General features: G+C 40.5%; 1 protein-coding gene across 1 annotated transcript in view; it reads right to left on the bottom strand.

Moving 5' to 3' along the window:
• The window catches only part of arhgap18 (Rho GTPase activating protein 18), a 35,075-nt gene that overhangs the window by 7,848 nt on the left and 1,624 nt on the right, over positions 1-25,603 (bottom strand). The window contains exons 2-7 of the mRNA XM_034162207.1: positions 12,107-12,365; positions 9,955-10,090; positions 8,264-8,346; positions 7,954-8,103; positions 4,351-4,414; positions 2,916-3,034 (exon numbers count right to left, since the gene is read on the bottom strand). Of these exons, the coding sequence (XP_034018098.1) occupies positions 2,916-3,034; positions 4,351-4,414; positions 7,954-8,103; positions 8,264-8,346; positions 9,955-10,090; positions 12,107-12,365 (811 nt within the window). The remainder of the gene's footprint in view (positions 1-2,915; positions 3,035-4,350; positions 4,415-7,953; positions 8,104-8,263; positions 8,347-9,954; positions 10,091-12,106; positions 12,366-25,603) is intronic.

The raw sequence follows: 25,603 nt of genomic DNA, 5'->3' as shown, positions 1-25,603 counted from the left end.
TCAATCATTTTTTTTTTTATATAGCGCCAAATCACAACAAACAGTTGCCCCAAGGCGCTTTATATTGTAAGGCAAGGCCATACAATAATTATGTAAAACCCTAACGGTCAAAACGACCCCCTGTGAGCAAGCACTTGGCTACAGTGGGAAGGAAAAACTCCCTTTTAACAGGAAGAAACCTCCAGCAGAACCAGGCTCAGGGAGGGGCAGTCTTCTGCTGGGACTGGTTGGGGCTGAGGGAGAGAACCAGGAAAAAGACATGCTGTGGAGGGGAGCAGAGATCGATCACTAATGATTAAATGCAGAGTGGTGCATACAGAGCAAAAAGAGAAAGAAACAGTGCATCATGGGAACCCCCCAGCAGTCTACGTCTATAGCAGCATAACTAAGGGATGGTTCAGGGTCACCTGATCCAGCCCTAACTATAAGCTTTAGCAAAAATGAAAGTTTTAAGCCTAATCTTAAAAGTAGAGAGGGTGTCTGTTTCCCTGATCTGAATTGGGAGCTGGTTCCACAGGAGAGGAGCCTGAAAGCTGAAGGCTCTGCCTCCCATTCTACTCTTACAAACCCTAGGAACTACAAGTAAGCCTGCAGTCTGAGAGCGAAGCGCTCTAATGGGGTAATATGGTACTACGAGGTCCCTAAGATAAGATGGGACCTGATTATTCAAAACCTTATAAGTAAGAAGAAGAATTTTAAATTCTATTCTGAATTAACAGGAAGCCAATGAAGAGAGGCCAATATGGGTGAGATATGCTGTCTCCTTCTAGTCCCCGTTAGTACTCTAGCTGCAGCATTTTGAATTAACTGAAGGCTTTTTAGGGAACTTTTAGGACAACCTGATAATAATGAATTACAATAGTCCAGCCTAGAGGAAATAAATGCATGAATTAGTTTTTCAGCATCACTCTGAGACAAGACCTTTCTAATTTTAGAGATATTGCGTAAATGCAAAAAAGCAGTCCTACATATTTGTTTAATATGCGCTTTGAATGACATATCCTGATCAAAAATGACTCCAAGATTTCTCACAGTATTACTAGAGGTCAGGGTAATGCCATCCAGAGTAAGGATCTGGTTAGACACCATGTTTCTAAGATTTGTGGGGCCAAGTACAATAACTTCAGTTTTATCTGAGTTTAAAAGCAGGAAATTAGAGGTCATCCATGTCTTTATGTCTGTAAGACAATCCTGCAGTTTAGCTAATTGGTGTGTGTCCTCTGGCTTCATGGATAGATAAAGCTGGGTATCATCTGCGTAACAATGAAAATTTAAGCAATGCTGTCTAATAATACTGCCTAAGGGAAGCATGTATAAAGTGAATAAAATTGGTCCTAGCACAGAACCTTGTGGAACTCCATAATTAACTATAGTCTGTGAAGAAGATTCCCCATTTACATGAACAAATTGTAATCTATTAGACAAATATGATTCAAACCACCGCAGCGCAGTGCCTTTAATACCTATGCCATGCTCTAATCTCTGTAATAAAATTTTATGGTCAACAGTATCAAAAGCAGCACTGAGGTCTAACAGAACAAGCACAGAGATGAGTCCACTGTCCGAGGCCATAAGATGATCATTTGTAACCTTCACTAATGCTGTTTCTGTACTATGATGAATTCTAAACCCTGACTGAAACTCTTCAAATAGACCATTCCTCTGCAGATGATCAGTTAGCTGTTTTACAACTACCCTTTCAAGAATTTTTGAGAGAAAAGGAAGGTTGGAGATTGGCCTATAATTAGCTAAGATAGCTGGGTCAAGTGATGGCTTTTTAAGTAATGGTTTAATTACTGCCACCTTAAAAGCCTGTGGTACATAGCCAACTAATAAAGATAGACTGATCATATTTAAGATCGAAGCATTAAATAATGGTAGGGCTTCCTTGAGCAGCCTGGTAGGAATGGGGTCTAATAGACATGTTGATGGTTTGGATGAAGTAACTAATGAAAATAACTCAGACAGGACAATCGGAGAGAAAGAGTCTAACCAAATACCGGCATCACTGAAAGCAGCCAAAGATAACGATACGTCTTTGGGATGGTTATGAGTAATTTTTTTCTCTAATAGTTAAAATTTTGTTAGCAAAGAAAGTCATGAAGTCATTACTAGTTAAAGTTAATGGAATACTCAGCTCAATAGAGCTCTGACTCTTTGTCAGCCTGGCTAGAGTGCTGAAAAGAAACCTGGTTATTGTTATTGTTATTGTTTTAACAACTGGGAAGGATGTGTGCGTTCTTATCCAAAGCATAGGGATAATTAGCAAATACTTATATACGGATTGTTCTTTAACTCAATGCATGAGAGAATACTTAAAACATGAAAGAACATGAGGACAGTTAAACTGAGGTTTACCTTTAACACATCATTAGAAAACCACAATGGAAAGTAGGAAATGGTTATTTTCAATTAATTTCACTTCGTATCATTCAAAACCAGAGAGATGTGCAGCAGTGCGTACTTACAGCGAAACACAGTACTAACAGCCAAGGTATAATCATACAATTTTATGAGTAAAAGAAGATATTTTTCTAAAATTTCATTTTAGAGGCTTTCGAGCTTTATTAAAGAAAAGATTAACATGGTGGACAGCTCAGTGACACGATGAGGGGCTTTCGTGATCACTGAAAGCATCTGTACAAAAGGCTGATTTATCAAAAAGACAATAAACAAACAAAAACAACAGATTAAAAGTTGATTGTTAATCCAACATTTTATACAGCGTTTTGTTTGTGTGTCATAAAACGTTTGGAAAGCAGCATGCCCCAAATCTTTTGCACAGCCTCGTAAACTTGCAACAGACCCTGCAGAGGGTAAACACTCCTTGTTTACACTGTATTTGTAAAGCACAAACACACAGCTGAGGAAGCGAGCGAGCGTGGAACGCTTGTGTACACAACTGCGTGACTCACTGGTAGTTTGTCGTCAGGTGAGTTCGTGCACGTGGCGGCTTTCAACCGCTGATGGTTATCCCTGTAGTTGACAGCCTGCTCGGAAAACGCGACTTCAACGTTGAGTTCCGTCTCTGTTTCTGTGGAGGCATACATTTAAAAAAAAAAAAAAAAAAAAAAAAAAAAAAACAAGCTCAGAAAATAAGGGCACACACATGTAGAGATGGGAAAACATTTATGGAGGTAAAGAGGCTGATAGATTATATAATGCCAGTGTGGAAATCACTGCAACAGGAAGTAGAACAGGGAAGTAAGTGATTAATGCTCCGACATTAACATGTTCAGTAATATGCAGCATATTTGTGTGGAAAATAACCACTTATAGGATCTTGTGTGAAGACCTGCAAAAGGAATAGTTTGCACCATCTGTCATGCTTAGTTATCATGTTACGGGTTAAGATATGTCACATGTCATAGAATCCAATGGACGTCAACATTGTTTGACCTTTACTTTGGAGACCAAACATTCAGCACAGTCAAAACTATTCCATTTATTAATCCAATTAGCTCAACCAATAATTTGCACCACGTTTTACCAAAATTGGAGCAACTTTAACTTTTGACCCCTGTACAAACTGAAACTGACCTTTGTCACCATTTTTGCTGTTTTTACCCCATAACTCTAACATTCAGTCACAGACAATCCAAACTATACCTTTTTGGAATCTTTATGCTCAGACAAATAATATGGAATATCTTTCAATATGATTGGAGCATCTTTTAATTTTGACCCCTGTGTAATTCTTCAATGGACCCCTACCTGGCTGCCTATTGAAAATACAAATGGGCAATCGTTTTTTTTTTAAAGGAGTAATGTCTAAGGAGTGTTTGTCCTGAATTTGTTGCTTCTATCACCATTTGTAGGATTGTTTCAGTTATCTGTTGCACTACCAAGTTCGGGCATAAGTAGGTCTGTTTGGAATTGCACCTTAAAAATCCATGCAGTTAGGGTTCGAGAATCCATGACTATAAAAATAATTAAGGGTTGTAAGGTTAGTAATCTTAGACAGGAAAAGGTTAAAGACACATAAAAAGGTGAAAATGTGCAAAAGAAAATTCTAATAGAAGACACATTAAGGAGTAAAGCTAAAGTACACACCAACACCACACACTACAATTTCTGCATACATTTAAATAAACTTTATATAAGTAGTATTACGCACATAAATGTGTTGTTATAGTGATACATAGCGTATAGGAGGTCCAACGATATGTATCGGGTTTTGAGACACAATATATAAGTGCTGTTGTTTGAAAAATGCACTGTGATTGCATTTTCCATCCTCTTTTTAAACATTTCAGTTGCAAGGCAAACATTTATTTGGACCTGGATTAGTCATTCTCCATGCTGACTAAGAGCCCGCGTGTGGCAGCAGATGCATGATGTCAAACATACCGGCTGATGGGACGTCTCTCTGTCCATTCTCACTTCCCTCTTTGGTTTTGCTGGGCTCGTCGTCCTGCAGGAAAATAACAAACAGCAACCCAAAAGCAAACATATAAAGTTCAGACACACTCACAGCACCTCTCGCCTTCATGTTACGCATTTTCTCATCTGTTAATTAGTGACTAGAATGCAAAACAACCTATTTTGGGAAAAGAATAAAGTAAGTGGAGGGAAAAAGTACACATAAATTAACCTAATTACTGGAGGAATGCAGTTGGTTACCAATGTCCCAAATGCAAAAATGTCCCATCAGTGTAATTGGGAAAACCAGAAAGATGCACTTAGGTGATGTTTCCAGGTGCGTATACAGTACGATAAGAAGGCGGCACACATGAGGGTTTGGTGAAATCTGGCCATGTTAAAATTCCAACTTGTCTGATAGAGGAACAGATGTGTAATATCAACTTTACAGAACAATCATGCAAATGCTGCTACAGGCACCAAATTTGGCATGATGATCTCCAAGATGGCCACCAAAATGACCGACTGAAAAATTAAGTTTTTTCACTAAAATGCTCCAATCACAAAGGATCTGTTTTACATCACCAGTGAAATCCAAGATGGCACCTAATTTCACGACAGCCAATAGACTGACTGGGGGGGCTGGGATCAGGATCAGCACCTCGAAGTCTGAGGCCATGGTTCTCAGAAGGAAACCAATGGACTGCCTACTCTGGGTAGGGAATGAGGTCTTGCCCCAAGTGAAGTTGTTGAAGTACCTCTGGGTCTTGTTCATGAGTGAGGGAACAACGGAGTGTGAGATTGGCCAGAGAATTGGCACAGCAGGGGCGGTATTGCATTCGCTTTACCGTACTGTTGTGACGAAAAGGGGGTTGAGCCGAAATGCGCTGCTCTCGATCTACCGTTCAAATTGTTTCATGCATGCTGGATTAAATTTTTCATGTTCCAACAGCAATATGACACTCTTAGTGGCCTAAATTTTCATTTGTCTATGTTTCCTGCAGATATTAAAAATTACAACACAATATATTCTACACTTAACAGCTTTTAATAGGCCGACATGCAGTAGTTTCAAGAGATGAACACTTTTAAAACATACTGGGTGAAACCCATTAATATTTAATGTAATAAACTTCACACATTTGGCACATAAGCAAAATAAAACACAATAATACTATAAATAGCAAACAATCAAATACAACTAAATGGAATTTGACATAAATATAATTTTAATCGAACAAATTGAAGCATTTCTATGCTAGGTCATTTTAGTGGCCATCTTGGAAAATGGCAGACTGCTTGAATTTTCAAGTGGCCAATCGACCGGATATGCCGAGTAGTATCATGAGAATCACCATGCCAAATGTGGTGCTTGTACCACTGCATACGTGATTTTTCATTGTCTGCCCCACTATGAGATGTGATTATTTCAGATGCCCAGTTGAAATTTGGTGAAAATTTCAGACATTTTGTCCAAGTTATCCCAAGCACGAGAATCATAATTTTTGGGGGAAAAATGATCAAGTCTTTCAACATGAAATGCAGTTTATCTGCCGAATACTCGAGTCTTTTTTAAAAATAGCTGCAAAGTGACCCCATCATCCAGTGTACAACCCCTGGCAAAAATTATGGAATCATCGGTCTCAGAGGATGTTCATTCAGTTGTTTAATTTTGTAGAAAAAAAGCAGATCACAGACATGACACAAAACTAAAGTCATTTCAAATGGCAACTTTCTGGCTTTAAGAAACACTATAAGAAATCAGGAAAAAAAAATTGTGGCAGTCAGTAACGGTTACTTTTTTAGACCAAGCAGAGGGAAAAAATATGGAATCACTCAATTCTGAGGAAAAAATTATGGAATCATGAAAAACAAAAGAACGCTCCAACACATCACTAGTATTTTGTTGCACCACCTCTGGCTTTTATAACAGCTTGCAGTCTCTGAAGCATGGACTTAATGAGTGACAAACAGTACTCTTCATCAATCTGGCTCCAACTTTCTCTGATTGCTGTTGCCAGATCAGCTTTGCAGGTTGGAGCCTTGTCATGGACCATTTTCTTCAACTTCCACCAAAGATTTTCAATTGGATTAAGATCCGGACTATTTGCAGGCCATGACATTGACCCTATGTGTCTTTTTGCAAGGAATGTTTTCACAGTTTTTGCTCTATGGCAAGATGCATTATCATCTTGAAAAATGATTTCATCATCCCCAAACATCCTTTCAATTGATGGGATAAGAAAAGTGTCCAAAATATCAACGTAAACTTGTGCATTTATTGATGATGTAATGACAGCCATCTCCCCAAGAGCCTTTACCTGACATGCAGCCCCATATCATCAATGACTGTGGAAATTTACATGTTCTCTTCAGGCAGTCATCTTTATAAATCTCCTTGGAACAGCACCAAACAAAAGTTCCAGCATCATCACCTTGCCCAATGCAGATTCGAGATTCATCACTGAATATGACTTTCATCCAGTCATCCACAGTCCACGACTGCTTTTCCTTAGCCCATTGTAACCTTGTTTTTTTCTGTTTAGGTGTTAATGATGGCTTTCGTTTAGCTTTTCTGTATGTAAATCCCATTTCCTTTAGGCGGTTTCTTACAGTTCGGTCACAGATGTTGACTCCAGTTTCCTCCCATTCGTTCCTCATTTGTTTTGTTGTGCATTTTTGATTTTTGAGACATATTGCTTTAAGTTTTCTGTCTTGACGTTTTGATGTCTTCCTTGGTCTACCAGTATGTTTGCCTTTAACAACCTTCCCATGTTGTTTGTATTTGGTCCAGAGTTTAGACACAGCTGACTGTGAACAGCCAACATCTTCTGCAACATTGCATGATGATTTACCCTCTTTTAAGAGTTTGATAATCCTCTCCTTTGTTTCAACCGACATCTCTCGTGTTGGAGCCATGATTCATGTCAGTCCACTTGGTGCAACAGCTCTCCAAGGTATGATCACTCCTTTTTAGATGCAGACTAACGAAAAGATCTGATTTGATGCAGGTGTTAGTTTTGGGGATGAAAATTTACAGGGTGATTCCATAATTTATTCCTCAGAATTGAGTGAGTCCATATTTTTTTCCTCTGCTTGGTCTAAAAAAGTAACCGTTACTGACTGCCACAATTATTTTTCCTGATTTCTTACAGTGTTTCTTAAAGCCAGAAAGTTGCCATTTGAAAGTTTGAGTTTTGTGTCATGTCTGTGATCTGCTTTTTTTCTACAAAATTAAACAACTGAATGAACATCCTCCGAGGCCGGTGATTCCATAATTATTGCCAGGGGTTGTATACATCCCTTATGCCATTCTTGCAGGAATAAAATCTGCTAATAGTATTAAAAAAACAAGATGTTCTAGGGGGTCTGTACATAACTTGCATTTATTCTTATCCCACAAGGGTTTAGGAGCTTTTCAGTCAGTTCTTGCATATTGTGGTATATGTTAACCTGTGTGTGTGTGTGTGTGTGTGTGTGTGTGTGTGTGTGTGTGTGTGTGTGTGTGTGTGTGTGTGTGTGTGTGTGTGTGTGTGTGTGTGTGTGTGTGTGTGTGTGTGTGCGTGTGTGCACACGTGTGGACATCCAAACCTTTGTAGGTGGTTTGAAAATGTCCCTAACGTCAGGAACATGCTGTCGGTTGCGTCGCCGTAGCGTCTGCTGTAGCGACGCCACCCGGCGTTCTACGGCTGCCGCCTGAGTTCTTGTCAGTGTAGACAGGAACACGGCGCTATCTTCATCCTGTCAATCAAACAGAGAGGTTTAAACATAAGACAACGTCTCTCTAGATGATCCACATCTTACTCCAAACTGTGGCGCATCACGCAGTAGGTGTTCACTACAAATAAAAAACCTACATCTCAATCTCAGTCTGAATAATTCCATTAAGAATGAGTGGCACCTGATCTTGATCAGCAGCCAGTGACCCATCAAACAGCCGTGCCAGCCCCGCCTCTGTAAGCCACGCCTCCTCCTGCTCTCCTTCTGAACACACAGAACAGAGGAAGTAGTTTAAAAAGGGGGAATTTTTCAGATGGGTGAAATATAATCTTCTATTTAGTCCCACCTCATCCACAGTACAGCTGCAGGAAAAGGGAAAAAAAACAAACAGTCTCCACACATGGAGACGTGCACTCACACTCCACAGGATGTGTTTGTTTGCTTCGGAGAACAATAGACTTCCTAAACAGCTTGGATAAGATAGAGAGAAATATAAATGACAACTAGAGCACTGCGCTCATAAAGCGCCAACCTCCGCCAACACTAGTTTCCAGTTCTACAAAGTTTTACCTTGGAAAAAAGTCCTGTTAGAAGTGGCTTTTCATCAAAAAGGGCTTTTCAATGTTAAAATCAAATATCCGCTAAATCTGCAATATGGATCAGATGAGGATCAAACTGGCTTACAATGTGCGAGTTTTGGCCCTTTTTCAGCCGATTTTTCACTCGTGTGAGAATTTTTTGGATCGCGCAGAGTTTCAGCATAATCGTGCGTCCTGCGTTTAACCTCTCATGACCACCTCCCGATCGGCAATCGTATGGTAGGATGAAAATCAAACCTGTTTGATATTCTGGTCGGCCGTCATGAGGGTTCCGCGCCGTTGAAGCAGCGCTACAAGCGTCTCTTGCGCGCTGCATGTGCAAACACCGGAGAGAGCATAAACAGTGATCATCTCTTTGGGAAAGCAGCTTCTGTTTCTTTTTCCCTATTATTCTTTAAGTCATTTGAAGTCTTTTTTTTGTTGCTGTTAAAACTTTGATGTCTCCCATCGAGAGTTTTTGTAAAAATAAGAAATGTAAATAAAGTTTGAAAAAAGTTGCATTAATAGATTAATCTTGCCCACCAACATTTTTCAAATTTTTGCTAATTTATGTTCATTATACTCTCTTTTAATTTGGACACTTACAAAATTATAGCATTTATTGTTTTTGAGTTATTGCATTAAAAATCTGGAAAGGATTGACTTATTAATTTATCTATATTCATTCACATATGGAACTTTAGAGTGTGTATATGTTTTCAAGCGGGTTGCCAGGTCTGCACTTTATAAAGTAGCCTGGTAGGAGGCAAACCAGATTAAGCCGTTTTGTCCTGTATTTTACTTTTTTGGATTGTGTGCGATCAAAGTACAACGGTGCTCTGTGATATAGCTGTGTTAGACTCATTGCTACAGCAACATGCATGGTGATCTCCTACAACTTTCTGGATAAACCCTAATTAAAAACCAATCGACTAACACAAGTGGGAAAAAACTAGGATACCTTTAAAATCAACTACTGCATGGGAGCAATAATGACCTCTTCAAGAAGTACAGACACTGTAAAGAATTACAATTTCTACCTCAGAATAATTATTTTAAATGTTCATCGCTGATTAATTTTTGTGCATAATTAGTCTGTCTGCCTATGATGTACTGAGTACATCATAGGCTATGATCGAACCTCATCAGATTATCTGAAAGCAGATTCCTAGAAAATTAAGAACAAAACTACCCAACGTCACCAAACTGTCCGTACAGTATACACCACGAAATGCAACCGAAGAGAAGAAAGACATCTCTCTTCAATCTTAATCACGGACACAGTGCATCCTACCCTCCGCAACTTTCTGATGCTCCTCCTCTTGCACTTCTCCTTCTCCACCTTCCCCTTTGTCGGGTGCTCCGACTGAACGGGTGATATTCTCTACCTCCTTCCAATAGTCATCCATCTGCAGCTCCTCCAGTGAGTCCTGCAACACATACACGGAGAAGCCTAAATACAGCAAGTGTAAATTCCCACTCAAGAGCATAATGGCCCATTTACACGCGACTAAGACCTACATCAGACCTACAAGGTCATGACATTTTGTCAACTCTCACAAGTGTTGGCTGGTCTCCATTGCGATGTGTTACTTGCATTTACACTAAGCTTGTATTGTGACTGAATTGCGGGAGTGAAAAATATTTTAATATCTGCGATCATTGATGCAACCCCATGCAGAGTCAACTGAGAGTCTATTACAACCAATAGGATCAAGTTGGGAGCGAGTTGAGATGTGAGAGTTTATCAAGACCAATTCTGAGACCCATGTATCTGTAAACTGGTCGCACAACTTGTGCAAGTGTTTTAGATAGTTCAATATCAATACACTCGCATGCCTGTTGGAGACTGATGGGGAGCAATGGCGACCAATGGGGAGTGATGGAAAGCGATGGCGACCAATGGGGAATGATGGAGAGCGATGGCGACTAATGGGGAGCGATGGAGAGTGATGGCGACTAATGGGGAGCGATGGCGACCAATGGGGAGCGATGGAGAGTGATGGCGACCAATGGGGAGCGATGGCGAGTGATGGCGACCAATGGGGAGCGATGGAGAGCGAAGGCGACCAATGGGGACTGATGGCGACTAATGGGGAGCGATGGCAACCAATGGGGAGCGATGGAGAGTGATGGCGACTAATGGGGAGTGATGGCAACCAATGGGGAGCGATGGAGAGTGATGGCGACCAATGGGGAGCGATGGCGAGTGATGGCGACCAATGGGGAGCGATGGAGAGTGAAGGCGACCAATGGGGAGTGATGGTGACCAATGGGGAGCAATGGAGAGTGAAGGTGACCAATGGGAATCTTTTTTATGACCGCGGAGACCCCATTGTGACCAGCCTGCAACTTCGGTGGGAGTCAGTAAGAGTGACGGCGAGCAGAGGCCGTTTTTCGATCGTAACTCGGTTGTGGGCTCGGTGTAAACAATTTGTTTATTAGATTTTTTTATGAGGTATTCTTGCATTATTTTACACTGGAAGGATGAGGAATTTGGCAGAATCTGACATCGGGCAAGAGCTTTTTCAGGCTGGTGTAAGAGAAAAACCTGCCTTTAAACAATGGATGTATGAGTGTGCTACATTTCAGCGGTTGCACATCACTTTCAGATGCATTTTTTTTTCATTATTATTAAGCTTACATGCCATTAATCCATCAACCGCTACATGCAGCGTCAATTCTGTAATTGCATATGTATTGCAGGGTTTTAAAAAAAGTTACCAAACACATGTAACTGGCTGTGCTGCTTCTCTCGCTCTCTCTCTGTCTCACACACACACACACACACACACTAAACATGCATGTACATCTTTTACATGTTGTACTCAAACATGGATTTCGACGCATTACACCAGTTCACTCCACTTACCGCACACGGTACAAAACTTAAACAAAAATACAACTTCTGAGTTCAAGTCTCCATATTTATTCGCCGTTTTACCTCAGGAACCAGAGTGCGGCAAAAACATGCCAGATGTACACATAATTTACATTAGAACACATGTCACACACAATAACAGCTGCCAATCAAACTCTTTTGGAATATTTTAACAAGCGTAACGTGCACAATTAATGCAAACTTCTTATCCAGGGGCGTTGCAACAATCAAAAGCGCACACAGGTGCGAGTGTTATAGTTAGGAAGATTTGTCACTATAACGGCACTTAAAACAAGGCAGTACTGGAACAAGCAAGACCTGTTCTAGTTACTCTTTGTGCTTCAACGCAAGTTGGGGCAAAGTGTGTTTTGGAGTAATTCAAAAAAAAAAAAAAATCAGCAGTATAGACAACAAAATGATAAAATGAAATACCATTTAAAATTAACAGAAGTGCTGAGATTCAAAGAATAACCAGATAAGAAGACTATCTCCATTAAGTCTGTTCCAGTATCATCTTTCACACAAGTTGGATGTTCTGCTCACAAATGCCGAGCTGACAGCTTACCTGTGAGCTGCAGCGCTGATAGGGCAGTCGGGGTCTGACCCTAGATTTGGGACTGGAGCCGGAACCAATCCTGGGACAGGAACGCGCTTTAGGGCTAGAACATAGCTGAGTTTTGGAGTATGAGGTTGAGCCTGGGTTGGGCAGTGGCAGCGGGTTACCGCAGGTGGTTTTAGCATTGCTTGTTTTGTTGGTAGGTCCATGTCTGTCTCTGTGTAGCGCATTGTAGTTTGGTTGGACACTGTAGTTCCCCGTTCTGCGACTACAAGAGTAAAAAAAAAAGATAGATTTGTCAGAAACTGGATTGATAATGGATAGCACAGTGGATTAGCGGTTAGCACTGTTACATCAAGGCAAGAAGGTCATGGGATCAATTCCCACCTGTGGCCTTTCTGTGTGGAGTTCGCATGTTCCTCCCATGTGTGCGTGGGTTCCCTCTGGGTGCTCTGACTTCCTCCCACATCCAAAGACATGCAGGTTAGGTGGACTGGAAACTTTAAACTGTCTGTAGATGTACGTGTGGGTGTGAATGTGTTTGTTTGTTTGTTTAGATGTGGCCCTGCGACAGACTGGCATCCTATCCGGGGCGTGCCTCGCTTAACGCCCTATGACTACTAGAATAGGCTCCAGCCACCCCGTGACTGTTAATTGGAGTAGACCGTTGAAGATGAATAAGTGAGTGAGTAAGTGGACTGATGATGATTATTAGATAAACAGTGAATAAAACTGCATAATTTCTGGAGTATAAGTCGTGGATTTTGACTAGTTTGGGAGGCCCTGTGACTTATACTTTGGTACGACTTGTACGTATACCAAAAAAATCACGAGTCTGTTAAAGATCAGAATGCCTCATTTTAGACCAGATGAAACATTCTTTAGTTATTTCACAGAAATAAAAACCAAAATGGCGCCCATGGCAGCCATATTGGATGATGGATGACCTCCAATTTTGAAAGGAACCTTCCTCTCCCCTCCCCCAATACAACAACAAAAAATGGTTTCAATCAGACAAGGGATTCTTCAGCTATTGCACGGGAATGAAAAATTTAGACGGACGCCTGGGCAGATGAGATAAAAATATAATGCCCCCAAATTTTGCTGAGAGGTGTAAAAAGTCAATATTGACCAAATTTCCCAAAAAGGTTTACAGAGACAGATCACCACCTTTGGTCATGGGAATAAAGGTGGCCAGGTGGCCAATAATGTGGCAGGTCTGTGTTACACCCAGTGCAAACTGAAGCTATACAATATAAATAAAGAACCGGGCGTGCGAGTGATGAAATTATGTATAATTTGCTCTGTAAATGAAACTGTACACACACGGTAGCACTCTGTTTTCACATATGTCCTCCAGCAATGATGCACATCAAGAACTTGACATGTCCCAGCATGATTCTTCATCTTAATGCAAGGCGGTATTTGCAAACCGTTGCATGAACCACGTCCCGCCTTGCACTTTGTACCTTGTTTGTGAGCAATGTTATGTTAGAAGTCTTGTCTCCTTCCTGCGTCCTCTTGGAAAAAAAACACCACAAAACAAAAACCTGTTTGTCTGTCCAAAGAGTCTAAAGACTACCAGTAACATGTTGAAGTCAAACCAAGCATGTTAATGAGAACTTCAGCAGGAGACTAAGAATAACAGCTCATCTGTAGCTCAAGTTTCACTTTGTGATTCATAACTGTTAATCAAAACTGGCGATGATAAAAATACACACGATGACCAACAGTGATGTTTGGTTCTTGCACAACAAAATCTAGATAAGTTAGTGAGTCAGTCAGTCTACAGCTTATAAGTGCTTCAGAGTTGTCAAGGGTGTCCTGAAAGAAAGCTGGCTGAAAAGCTACCTTGACACTTGCACGAATTTGATTCTCACATCAAACTGTGTGAGGCCCTGCGTGCAATGACACGCAGTGACATGCATGGGTTGCGCAATGTTCACTACTAATTCATGCGAGTGGCATGAAATTTATGCAGCCTCGCACAGTTTATGATGAGTTTATTCAATGGCACGGCAAATTGCATGCCAGTGCAGGGATCGAATTCCTGCAAGTGTCAAGATGGCTTAAGAGTAATAATCTGCATGAACAGTAACTATCACATTAAGTTTGTCCAATTACGTATAGCCTCTGAAAATGGCGAGATTGCATATAAATATAGGTGTAATTCTGAAACGGTACATTTGTTAAATCCCTTGAACTGACGATAAAGCTCTATGCTCTAAGCACATGCCTGACACCTCACTACTTAGCTGACCTAATTAAACCCTACGTACCGGCCCGGGCTCTGCGTTCTCAGGGTGCAGGGCTACTTTGTGTGCGTAGGGTGAATAAAACATTTGAGGGTCACAGAGCTTTCTCTTTTCGTGCCCCTGTTCTGTGGAAGGATCGCCCTGTGTCAATAAAACAGTCAGATTCTGTGGAGACTTTCAAATCCAGACTTAAGAAGCACTTATTTTCCATTTCGTATGGCTAGCATACTGGTATAGTATAGTTCTACACTTTTTACTCTTTTAATTCATTTTATTAGAAAGCGGAGTGTGCCGCGGCCTCAACTTTAACTAAATTCTGGGTCTTTTAGTGAAGTTTAGGGCTAGTGGCCGGCGATCACCTTAGTATTATTTCCATTGTTTTTCTTGTTGCTTAATGCCGACAAATTATACTGTATTTGTTGTCTTTCTGATGCCTGATTTTTTTTTTTTCCGTTTAAGGTGCGGCTCCATCCAGAGATGGATGTGGTGTCTGTTTTCTGTTTCTATACCCTCCTGTCCTACACACCGGCAACATTTCCTGCATTCTCGTTTTGTGAATTGTTCCGTAAATTGTGTCAGAAGTATGGCTCAAGCAGAGGGTCACCCCTTTGAGTCTGGTCTGCTTGAGGTTTCTTCCTTAAATAATCAGAGGGAGTTTTTCTTTACCACTGTCGCCTGTTTGCTTGCTCTGGGGGTTGGTAAGGTTAGACCTTACTTGTGTGAAGCGCCTTGAGGCAACGTTGTTGTGATTTAGCACTATATAAATGAAAATAAATTTAAATTGAAATTTGTTTCACTCCAATACCATCGTTGTCGGCGTATAGAGGCAACAGTGTACTGTCCAAATAATTATGCGCTGTGTCTTAGAAACATATTAGAATTTGTGCGGTAGTTCAGACATGTACAGACACAGAAATGTGAGGCGTTGAGGATGTTTAGTGTGAAATCCAAACTACATTTAGCAGTAAAATCTAGATTAAAAACTGATTGTTTTTTTTTTTTTTTGCAATATGAACACTTTAAATCCAACTAACAAAAATATGACCTTCTCGTGGAATTAACAGTTCAGTGAGGAAAAATCTCATCTGTTTAAATATTTTCCTTTGAATAAGCAGCTAATTGGACTTCCAACAATAGTTCTGTGTTAATTAATTTAGAATTATCAGCGACGTTGCCCTGAGGACCCCTGCTGAGAGAAGGCCACATACCACAGCAGGCATCCCAAAACATACACACACAAAATCATAATGCAATAAAACGGTTCCACCTGGTTTTACCAAACACCAGCTGCATTCCGAACCACTACAGTGACATCATTCCTTCTTTCCTTCCATCCGTTTCTATTTCAAACTCTCCTCTCCTCCACCACACACACACACACACACACACAACTTCAGTCCAAGCTTTTCCCTTCCTTTCTAGCATTTTGTTGGACTTTTCCTCTAGTCTCCTAATGGCCCCCATCTTCCTCCTTTCAGCAGGATTTAATCTAAACCAACACCGAGACAAACCATCTGACGCCACTCTGTCTGACTTTGTTGTGGTAATAGTAAACCTCAGAGGTCATCCCTTAATTTCTATTTAGACCTCCAAAACCTCAGCGACGCCAAGCTCTCCTCGCTGAGGAATGGTAAAAATGTCATCGTTTTCAGACGACCATGCTACACTTGAGAGAAGATTTGTAGACTTTAGACATGGCGTTACACCAGGCCGAAGCTGAAGGAAAAAACACAGGACACGTTAATCATTTACCGTAAGAAGAACAATTTGACGGAACCATAAATCAGAGATTAGCAAACACTCACATAAACGCATGCTAACGTACTCAACTTCTCGTCTAGGATCCGTCTACACGGAATGTAAATTGAGGACAGTTATGCTGGTCCGTGAGTTACAATAAACTATGTATGTGAATATGCTCCATCAAAATCACTAAGTGTCATAAAGTACAAACACTGAAGACAAATGCAACCGCGTGGGACAAAGGGAAGCACTAATGTGCGAAAATGACAACTCCCAGCTATTTAGCATCATAGTACCATTTAGTAGCATTGTAAATTAAATATATTTGGACTTTGGACTTTTGGGCAGACAAGCAATTTGACAGAAGCGGTGATGCCCATTTTTACAATTGTGGCGTTTAAAGGCTAAAAAAAATACAAACTGATATAAAGGTCATCAGTCATCAATTATAACAATTCCATTCACACCCAGTTATGTACAAACAGTAAACAGTTGGATAAGTTTTGAACAGTTTGATAAGTTTTGTCATTTGTATATATTTTTAAACAAGAAAACAAATCCCCAATAGTCTCCTTCTTGCATGGTCCCTCCTTTTTTGAGCACTGCGTGCGCTAGACAGATTGACCAAACAGTACCGCGCCATTTGCATTTCTTAATGCTTGTAAATGAAATCATAAACATATTCCACAACTTTGAAATCTTCATGTGTCCATCATTTGACTTGTCAAAGGAAAACTGGCTGTTAAAGTGATCATTTGCATCAACAAAACACGTTTGGTCAATTACTTATGGCCTCTGAAAATGGAGGGAGTACATATAACAAGTAAATTGCCCATAAGGGTAAGAAACACAGCTGTAAGTTGATTTTTGGCTGTTAGCTCATCTTATTTTCACCCAACATTAACTTGTCAAATGAATAAACAGTGGAGATCTGGCCGCACATTTGAGCAGCTTTTGTCGCCATCTAGTGGACGATGTGAGCATTTCAGGGCTTCTGCTACACTTCCTACTTAAAACCCAAAATTCAGTAAAAAACAGCATTTATAAATGCTAAAAATGCACGATTTGTTTGGTAGTATTAATGTATAAAGAATTTCAATTGCCAGAGTTTTACATTTCTTGAGTTTTAGGTAGAGTTGGGGACGACTAATGAAAATCATTCGTCGACTAGTTGGGTACCACTGGTCATTGACTAGTCAGCGACTAAATTTGACATTGAATGAATTAAACCAATTTCGAATCTTCATGGTGAAACTCAAATGTGACAAACACATAGCATAAAATCATAAATACAAAAGCAGCATTAGTATGAAGATAATACCTACATTAATTTACTAGGTACAGACTACCCATTTGAGCTAACTAATTCACCTACCAAGATTCACCCGCTTTCTTCACCGAGTGAAGGAAGTGGTGGCAGCTCCAGCAAGTCCATTCTTTTAAGGATTCAATTAACTTAAAAAAAAAAAAGGCTTTTGACTACTCGACTAATCAAAAATCGGCGACAAGTTGGATGTTAGCTAGTCGTAGTCTACTATTACGACTAGTCCCTCATCCTTATTTTTAGGACGTGAAAGGTTTTGCTGTACGGGCAGACAGAAGTACAGCAAATTCTCTTGACAAGCACAACCTACAGTTTTGAAAAAAATAACAAATTAATAAATTGGTAATGCGACATTTTTGTTAAAAAGCCAAAAGGCTACACTGCAAACACAACTACCTATGGGCCCTAAGTAGGATCATTAAAATAAATACATAAAATTCTATTTTGCTTGACTAACATGCAAACTGAGGACAAAAAACAAACTACTGCATGAAAATGAGTACATTTTTAACAACTGTTACAAATTTGTTCTGATCCAGACGTACTGTAGAAGTCTGACGGAATGCCCTTGTGATTAAAACAAATACATTATTTCATGCGCGCTACACGGATAACCTCTAATGACAAAAATAAGTGAGTAAGAATTATTTGTATAGCACTTATCACAGATAAAAATCCCAAAGTGCTTCACAAGAAGCAGTAAAAATAAACCATAGCATATGAAACTATATAAAACAGCATTAAAAACAAGAACGCCAGCTAAAAGCACAACTTTGTGAGTGCATGTTGTCCTTGTGCTTTGTTCCTTTACAGCTTTTATGACGTTTTACGGCCGCTGATAAAAAAAAAAAAACCCTGTGTGAATGATTTGCACAGTAGATAAAACATGTGAAGTGCAAACGGAAATAGAAGCGCTATTATCTTGCAAGTGTGAGGATGAGTAACATCTGAGGAAGTAAATTCTGTAAAGCGCACCACGAGTTCATGCGTGATTTTATTTCAGCAAGAAAAACTTTTTTTTTTTTTTGCTTTGACCAAACTAGCAGTAGGTCAAAGATGAGGAAGCCGGGCATAAGAAGAGGAACAGTGGGCGTTATTCCCATTCAGAACAACAGCTGCTGGCCTATGAGACAGAGACCGTCTCTGTTCCCTATATGTCTCTGTCACGACGCACACACGCAGCTGCTGGCCTCAACAAGTACCCACTGGTGGAATAAATTATCTGCTGTAATTCTGAAGAGATCAGGCCTGAAGATAACAACCGCTTCCATTATAGTCAAGTCCGTAAGGGTTTGGACTGTGACATTTTTTGTCATTTTGCATCTGTACACTACAATAAATGAAACAATTAAAATGTTTTTGCAATGTATATTTTTTGTAATCTGTCTTGAAAGTCATATCGGTCATTAAAGGCGGTTCTCAAAAAAAAAAAAAAAAAAAAAAAAACACACAAGTGAAGATACTACTGAGGAAAGTCACCAAGACATATACAAAAACTCTGAACGCCGTGACTCGACAAACTGTGCATCATGCAGCTTTTGTCTGTTAACCCTCTGGGGGTCTGAGGGCATTTTTGGACAGTTCACTCGCCTGGCATAAATGTTTTATTATTACTGTTAACAGCTCTCCCTGCAGCCCACAATCAAGTTTTATGTCTCTTTTTTCAGGACAACCTGTACTTTCATAATATATACGCTTTTGTTGTGTTTTATAAGTGTAACAAAGGTTTACAATGAGAAATAAGAAAGAAAAAAGTAAAGCAGAAAATAATTTCCCGCACGCATTTATTCAAACCACACAGCAAACTATAACAAAACTGTTTTGACACTTTATAAAGGTAATTTGAGGTCTTGCGTGAAAGACTGTACAACAAAAAGGTTCAAACAATAAACACAAATGCACATTTTGAACAATATATACAAAATGGTCTATGGTAAAAGCAACAGAGTTATCCAGTAACATTCACATGCAAACTAGTGGAGCAATCCTGATAGATACGCACCCTTTGTTTGAGCACATGAGATTGTCATCAGAGGCTCTGTCTGCTTTCAGTGATCGCTGTGTGTAATGGCGCAGGGCGCATTTGGAGCCCAATAGTATGTACTCACTGGAGCACCCAGGGGGCTATTCAAACGGGCCATCTAGTAACATATCACTCCTAAAAACAATCTTTGGCTTTTCACATGAGGTGAATCTGCCCTACGACTGGATTTTGGAAAACCATGTGACGGTGAACTAATTCCGACTGGACACTCACATTGCGCACGTCATCACACAGCTTCTATGAGGAGTACAAAGATGGCCGATGGCTGGCTCGAAAGTCCGCGGAGTTAACTTTTCAGCAAAAAAAAAAAAAAAAAGTAAGTTTCTATCTCATATCATTAAAAAGTTATTTATAATTTAATAAAGCTTGGTCTTAGCCATCGTATACGACGAGTCAGCCCCAGAGGGTTAAGATAAGGTCAACTTTATTTATCCCGATGGAAATTATTTTGCCAGCATATGGAAAGAGTAAATAGTGAAAAATGTTTGTTTTTTCTTTACAATAAGTACAACAAATTTGTGCAAAATGACTGGAAGACATTTGCACAAGATGTTCCATAAAATTGCATCTAATTCTGAGTCACTGAATAACTATTCACTATGTATTCATCAACCAGAAGGGGGACGAATTACACAGTGTGATTGCCACAGGCAGGAAAGACCTCCTGTGGTGTTCTGTGGTGCACCTCGGCGATCTCAGTCTACAACTGAAGGTGCTCTGACAGGACGTCAGTGTGGCATGCAGAGGGTGGGAGGTGTTGTCCAGGATGCCGCGCAGTTTCTTCAACATCCTCCTCTCTGACACCTCCACCACAGATTCCAGCTCAACCCTATGTTGCGTCACTAATTAGCCAGCTTCACGGTGGAGTGGAACAGGAATGACTTTTCTTTAAAAGACAGTTTGCAAGAAGACACATGACACGCAAGCCTGTGATCCATTTTCTTGTATGAACGCACCAGAGGAGCTGTTCTTTCATTATATACTTAAAAAAAAAAAGCAGTTTGTAAGAATAGTTTTGCCATTTAAATCTTTCAGTTATTCTTGCAATTACTGTGCCAAACAGGGACGTTCTGTGCATCTTCCTTTGCAATCAACTCTGCAAAATGCCTCAATGCTGCATGTCGGGGCATGTACTCATAATCATAAACAATACGGAAGTAATGCTTTTCAGATGTCATGTAGAAATAGCAGGTTGATTAAAGCATTTCAACTATAGACCATTTATTTTTAACTCACAAATAATTCTGATGATCAATTTTTACTTCTCAGAGCACTTTCAGGTGCTGAATCCTGTTAAAACACAACGAAAATTAGATCAATGTGCAAGACCCGCGGTGGACGTGCAACCTTATGCTCCTGAGGTCAGATGTCCCGCGCTGGAAGGCAGCCAGCTGCTTTCTGTCTGTCTGCCTTTGTTCCTCATTTCCTGACTAGGTGAAGCTAAAGCTACACGTTAGCCTTGAGAGGACACTCACACACTGCTGTGGGAAGTGAGACAAAAGCAGGCTGTAACGTGATGCTGGCTGGGGGTTTTTTTTTTCCGCCCAAGCTGGACAAGTCATCTGGAACACACACAGATACTGTACAGACACACACACACACACAAGCAGGTGTAGCTTTCTTTCTACCTACTGGGCGGGTGCGCCGTCGGTTGTTTACTTTTGCCAGACCGCAGTTGCGTGCCGATCTAAACGTGCAGAACACAACACGACTATGGTGGTTTACAGTGAGTCCTACTCTGGATTCAAAATGGGACATTTACACTCATCGGCCACTTTATTAGGTACACCTTGCTAGTACTGGGTTGGACCCCTTTTTGCCTTAATTCTTCATGGTATAGATTCAACAAGATGTTGGAAACATTCCTCAGGGATGTTGGTCCATATCAACATGATGGCATCACATAGTCACCCATTCTCCTCTCACCTAACATCAACAAGACATTTTCCTACACACAACTGCCACTCACTGGATATCTTCTCTTTGACGTACCATTCTCTGTAAACTCTAGAGATGGTTGTGTGTGCAAATCCCAGTAGACCAGCAGTTTCTGAAATACTCACACCAGCTGTCTGGCACCAACAACCATGCCACCCTCAAAGTCACTAAAATTCCCTTTGATACTCAGTTTGAACTTCAGCAAGTCGTCTTCATGCCTGAATGCATTGAGTTGCTGCCATGTGATTGGCTGATTAGCGATTTGTGTCAACAGGCAACTGAACAGGTGTACCTAATAAAGTGGCTGGTGCATGTATATACGAGGTCTATTAGAAAAGTATCCGACCTTATTATTTTTTTCAAAAACCATATGGATTTGAATCACGTGTGATTACATCAGACATGCTTGAACCCTCGTGGGCATGCGAGAGTTTTTTCACGCCTGTCGGTTACGTCATTCGCCTGTGGGCAGTCTTTGAGTGAGGAGTCGTCCACCCGCTCGTCGATTTTTTTCATTGTTTAGAAATGGCTCAGAGACTGTTGCTTTGTTTGATAAAAAAATTTTCAAAACTGTAAGGCACAACTGAGTGGACACCATTCAATAAATTCAGCTGGTTTTCAGTAAAAATTTTAACGGCTGATGAGAGATTTTGGTCTGGTAGTGTCGCTTTAAGGACGGTCCACGGCGCCTGACGGCGATCTGCGCTTCGAGGCGGCAGCGTCTCGCCGTTTCAAGTTGAAAACTTCCACATTTCAGGCTCTGTTGACGCAGTAAGTCGTCAGAGAACAGAGAACTTTCAGAAGTCGGCATGAGGAGTTTATTCGGACATTCCATTGTTAACGGTCATTTTGTAATGAAAGAACGTGCGGGCAGAGTCGCATGTCGGGCTGGACCCGACCGCAGGGGGTCGCGGCAGGAAAAACACCTCCGTTGGAAATCTTAACGGGCAAGTTGGAACATGCCCAAGCTGTTAAACAATTTCTCAGTTACTCACTTGTTGAAAGCCATTAAAAGCCGCCTGAATTCTACAAATGGTTTTCAACACGGAGGTGTTTTTCCTGTCGCGGCGCACACAGATTTGCCGAGTCGTCACGGAAACGACTCGGCGAATTTGCGCGTACGTCTTTCATTAAAAAAATGTCCTTAAACAGTGGAATGTCCGCATAAATTCCTCATGCCGGCCTCTTCTGAATCTTCTCTGTTCTCTCACGATGTCCTGGGTGAATTAAGCCTTAAATTAGGATGTTTTCAGCTTGAAACAGGCCGACGACAGCGCCTGGAAGCACTGCAGGACGTCCCGCTCTGTGGGAAGTCCTTACACCGACAGAAACACCCCATAATCTCTCATCAGCCGTTAAACTTTTCACAGAAAACCATCTTAATTTCTCGAATAGTGTCCACTCGGATATTCCTCACAGGTCCAGAAAAAATTTTGATAAAGCAACATGCGCCGTCTCGAGCAGCGTGTGAAACAAAGGAATTCAGCCGAGAGGGCGGGACCACATCTCACTCAAGGCCTGCCCACAGGGAAATGACGTCACCGACACGCGTGAAAAAACTCACGCATGCGCACGAGGGTTCAAGCATGATTGGTGTAATCGCATGTCATTCAAATCCATATAGATAAAAAAAAATAAAAGGGTCGGTTTATTATCTAAGAGACCTCGTACACACGAGTAAAGAATACCGGTACCACATATGAGAGATAAGCGGCATGAATGCCTGCTAGCAAGAAGGTCCCCGCATTCACCTTGTACATCTAGAGTTGTGCCAGGAACGACATCAGGTGCAAAACTACAGAAATATTAGAGTGCGTAAGACTTTTACACACTATTTTTATACTTGGTGATGGGCAACACCAACTGAACTCCGATGGTACCAACTTTGAAATACTATTTTATCTATCATCTATGTGTTGATTTAATGTGACTATTGATACACGTCAAAGTCCATCACAGAGGTGATATGAAACTACCCGATTATTTCACTAGTGATGCTCTGTAAACTCACTGTTTTAGACCCACAGTAGCGTTGAATAGAGCAGCAGCCTGAATTACTGAGATTTCTGTCTTAGTGTATCCAAGTCAAGGTTACGGCAATCTGCTGATTAGGAACGCTGCAAAGGAAAACATGTCCAGAAGCAAAGGTCAGAGCTAGCCCTGATAATAATAATAAAAACGTTACTTGGTGTACCTCCCTGGGTGAAACAGTAGGTTCAGGTCCTGCAGGCTGCAAGTATGGGATTACGTTTGGTTCAAAAATATTAGACAAACATGAAAATGGATAAATCTGAAACATTCTAAGGAAAAAAAAAAAACTTGTTTGTTATCAGGATTATGGAAACTAATTTTAGGTGCAGATGCATATAAAAGGGTGAAGATGAAAAATGACAACAACGACAACAACGACAACAACAAAGCATCCACAGTTAACTGAAGCATTTGTGCATAAATCACTCTCTTAATCCAGAAAAGGTGCGACACAGAGCGTTCAGAGCATGCAGAGATTGTTGAACAACATATAGAGTCCACAGTGTCTGAAGAGGTTTTGTTGTAAAAACCCTGACTAATAGGGCCAAAGGTTCATACGCATATCATCAATTTTGAAATAAACTGGGTGAGGCATTAAAAAGTTATAGTGTTGAAAGAAAAACATGATGAATTGGCAAACGAATGAATGCATGCAATAATAATAACAAGAATCAGAGATGTGATGCATATAACACGTGCAAAGTGTTTTTTTTAACTACACATCTATATCATAATTCTCTAAGTCCCAAATCTGTGTGTCTGTTATATGTTATTCTGTCTTGTAAAAAGCTCAAAAACCACATATTCAGACTCTCTTTCTTTCACATAACATGTAAAATTACTTGAAGACATGCAGTAAGATTTTTTTAAGTTAAAATTGTAACTAAGTATGTTTTTAAAGTATATTATAAACCCCACTGCTCACACTGGAGGCACTCAAATCGTTAGCCTGTTAGCACTACGTTATGTGATGCTAGATGCAAGCATGAAAACTTGCTAGCATCACATTATGTGATGCTAGCAAGTTTTCATGCCAACATTAATCCATTAGCATCGCGTTATGTGATGCTAGCGAGTTTTCATGCCAACATTAACCCATTAGCATCATGTTATGTGATGCTAGCGAGTTTTCATGTCAGCATTAACCCATTAGCATTGTGTTATGTGATGCTAGCGAGTTTTCATGCCAGCATTAACCCATTAGCATTGTGTTATGTGATGCTAGCGAGTTTTCATGCCAGCATTAACCCATTAGCATTGTGTTATGTGATGCTAGCATGTTTTCATGCCAGCATTAACCCATTAGCATTGTGTTATGTGATGCTAGCAAGTTTTCATGCAGGCATTAACCCATTAGCATTGTGTTATGTGATGCTAGCGAGTTTTCATGCAGGCATTAACCCATTAGCATTGTGTTATGTGATGCTAGCATGTTTTCATGCCAGCATTAACCCATTAGCATCGCGTTTTGTGATGCTAGCGAGTTTTCATGCCAACATTAACCCATTAGCATCATGTTATGTGATGCTAACGAGTTTTCATGTCAGCATTAACCCATTCATCGCGTTATGTGATGCTAGCGAGTTTTCATGCCAGCATTAACCCATTCATCGCGTTGTGATGCTAGCGAGTTTTCATGCCAGCATTAACCCATTAGCATCATGTTATGTGATGCTAGTGAGTTTTCATGTCAGCATTAACCCATTAGCATTGTGTTATGTGATGCTAGCGAGTTTTCATGCCAACATTAACCCATTAGCATCATGTTATGTGATGCTAGCGAGTTTTCATGTCAGCATTAACCCATTAGCATTGTGTTATGTGATGCTAGCGAGTTTTCATGCCAGCATTAACCCATTAGCATTGTGTTATGTGATGCTAGCATGTTTTCATGCCAGCATTAACCCATTAGCATTGTGTTATGTGATGCTAGCGAGTTTTCATGCCAACATTAACCCATTAGCATTGTGTTATGTGACGCTAGCGAGTTTTCATGCAGGCATTAACCCATTAGCATTGTGTTATGTGATGCTAGCGAGTTTTCATGCCAACATTAACCCATTAGCATTGTGTTATGTGACGCTAGCGAGTTTTCATGCAGGCATTAACCCATTAGCATTGTGTTATGTGATGCTAGCATGTTTTCATGCCAGCATTAACCCATTAGCATT

Source organism: Thalassophryne amazonica, chromosome 21 (genome assembly GCF_902500255.1).
Source record: "Thalassophryne amazonica chromosome 21, fThaAma1.1, whole genome shotgun sequence".
Lineage (NCBI taxonomy): Eukaryota > Metazoa > Chordata > Actinopteri > Batrachoidiformes > Batrachoididae > Thalassophryne > Thalassophryne amazonica.
This window is presented reverse-complemented; position numbering and strand designations above follow the sequence as displayed.